General features: G+C 53.3%; 1 protein-coding gene across 1 annotated transcript; it reads left to right on the forward strand.

Moving 5' to 3' along the window:
• The first annotated feature begins 760 nt into the window (after positions 1–760).
• On the forward strand, positions 761–1,968 carry LOC147957680 (uncharacterized). The gene is made up of 2 exons (XM_087535765.1): positions 761–1,240; positions 1,327–1,968. The coding sequence occupies exons 1-2, from the start codon at positions 761–763 to the stop codon at positions 1,966–1,968; spliced, it is 1,122 nt and encodes a 373-aa protein (XP_087391891.1).
• The last annotated feature ends 462 nt before the right edge of the window (positions 1,969–2,430 follow it).

Raw genomic sequence — 2,430 nt, forward strand, 5'->3', positions numbered from 1 at the left:
ACCATACATATGGAAATGGGTACAATTTGCCAATGATCTATATTGCCTTTTATACGAGTACCAAAGCGGGGCTCCTTTCTTTGTGACTACCATGCAGGCAAATCGTGACGAGCTCGTGCATGCTGCGATGCTTAGAGCATTACTAGTAGAGCCCTCAAACCCTCAAACCTCTAAAAATAACCGTTTTTTTTTTACAGTTTTCGCCGAAAAAATGCCGTAGACTAGAACCTCTAAACCCGTAAAAAGTAGGTCCAACCCTCAAATCACTTTGCAATCTGTAGAAGTAGGGGTTGAGGGGAAAATCGCCCCCCCCAACCCGCACTCCTCCTCCTCGCTCGCGCGGGAGCCAACCGCCTCCTCCTCCCGCCGCCTCCCGCCGCCTCCTGCCGCGCCGGCCATGGAGGGCCCCGCCGCCGCCGCGCCCCCGCCCGCCTCGCCCGCCCCGGCGCCCGCCCCCGCCCAACCGACCGTGTCCGACATGGTGGCGGCGACCCACGTCGGGGCCAAGCGGCAGCGGGCGGGCCTCGCACCACCTCCTGCTGCCCCGACCACCGTCACCGCACCGGCGCCCGCCCTCGCCGCCTCCCCGCCGCCCGCCCCGGCCACCAAGAAGAGCCGGCCGAAGGCGGCCTCTCATGGGCCGCGAGGGGCGGCCTCCAAGGTTGCCGGCTCGTCCCCGGCCGTGACCAAGGCGCAGAAGAAGCCCACGGCGGCCGCCGTCGCCGAACCTCCTCCCGCCACGCACGAGGTGTTCGAGGAAATGGCAAACCCATCCTCGTTCATGGACCTCCTCCAAAATGCGGAGGTGGACCTCGGAGCTCCGCCTCTAGACCCCTTTAGGGTTGGTGACGACTTGGAGGAGAAGGAGGAAGATGAGGAGGATGTAGGGGATGACGAGGAGGAGGTGGCCGAGATAGGGGAGGAGGCATTCACCGCCGCTTCCCGCCCACACGCGCGGTCGACAAACTACACCCAGGCGGAAGATGTCCTCTTGGTTCGTGCTTGGGCAGCTGTGGGAATGGATGCAACCACCGGCACCGATCAAACCGGTAAACGGTATTGGCAAAGGATCGAGGACGTCTATTGTAAGATCAAGCCGAAGAATAGTGGGTTCATCCATCGCTCTTTCCGGTCGCTTCAAGGCCGGTGGGAGTTGATCAAGCCCGCTTGTTCTCGTTGGAGTGCGGCCATGGACCAAGTGATAGATGCACCACCTAGTGGAACCGTAGAGAGTGACTATGTGAGTACATATTTCTTCACTATTTTGATTATGTGTGTGCACTATGCTATTGGTGGGTTCTTATGTGATTTATGTGTGGTTGATAGGAGACAATTGCCGGCATGAGGTACAAGGAGATGGCCGCTTCCAAGGGCAAGCCATTCCCATTTAAGCATGTTTGGTCAATTCTTCAAACCTTTGACAAGTGGAAGTTGAGGGATCAAGAGACCGCACCCAAGAAGTCGGCAATGCTAAGGATGGATGATAGTGAAGATGAGGAGGAGAGGAACTTGGGCAAGCCCGAGGGAACCAAGAAGGGCAAGCTAAGGGTGAAGATGGAAGAAGAGGCGTCAAGCCTAAGGGAGAAGATGGACCACATGATGAAGGCAAGAGAGGAATTGACAACGAAGACATTGGAGACGAAGCTTCTTATCACCGAGAAGAAGAAAGAGGTCAAGCTTGCACAAGTTGAAGCAAAGCGCAAGGCCGAGTTGGAGGAGAGGATGATCAAGCTCAAAGAGGCAAAGGTATGGAAAGAACTCATGGTGGAAGAGAAAGAGCACATGATGATGTTCAAGAAGGACATGGATGAAGACCAATTGCAATGGTGGAAGGACTACAAGGAGGACATCGCGGAGAGGAAGAGGATGTTCCGTGTTGCGTCCTCTACTTTTCGAGGTGACACTCCGATGAGTAGTTGTGGTGATGGCGGTGTGTACGACTCCACCAGTGCCGATGGAGATGCTTGATGGAGCCTGCTTGTGGTCTAGGAGATGGCGCCGAGGTGCAACTTTTTGGTGATGGTGCCGATGAGAGGAGGAAGATGATGATTTTGTGATGTAAACTATTAAACCATGCATCAATGATTGTCATTTGGTAGTTTGTTTGGAAGTTGATTGTGTTCTTGTTGTCATAAATTGTGAGATGTCAAATGATAGATTTAAAGGTTGGGGTCGAGGCAAAGACTAGAACCCTCAAATCCAATCTTTAAAGCAGTTTAAGGGTTGGGTTTGAGGGTTTTAGTATTTGCCCCTGTTTTTCAACCCTTAAAAGTGTCAAAAAGTGGCACTTCTCAACCCTTAAAACTGCTTTAAGGATTTGAGGGTTTGAGGATTCTACTAGTAATGCTCTTAGTATGCGTGACACAGTCCATTCTGTGTTGGTCTACATGGCCCTTATATTCTCTTCTTCTCTACTTTCAAAAAGTGGCA

The sequence above is a fragment of the Triticum urartu genome, chromosome 7A (assembly GCF_056163025.1).
Source record: "Triticum urartu cultivar PI428250 chromosome 7A, HENAU_Tu73, whole genome shotgun sequence".
NCBI classification, from domain to species: Eukaryota; Viridiplantae; Streptophyta; class Magnoliopsida; order Poales; family Poaceae; genus Triticum; species Triticum urartu.

Coding starts and splice junctions, on each gene's coding strand:
- LOC147957680 (XM_087535765.1), top strand. CDS start 761: ATGGCAAACCCATCCTCGTTCATGGACCTCCTCCAAAATGCGGAGGTG. Junction 1,241..1,326: donor GAACCGTAGAGAGTGACTAT/GTGAGTACATAT, acceptor TGTGGTTGATAG/GAGACAATTGCCGGCATGAG.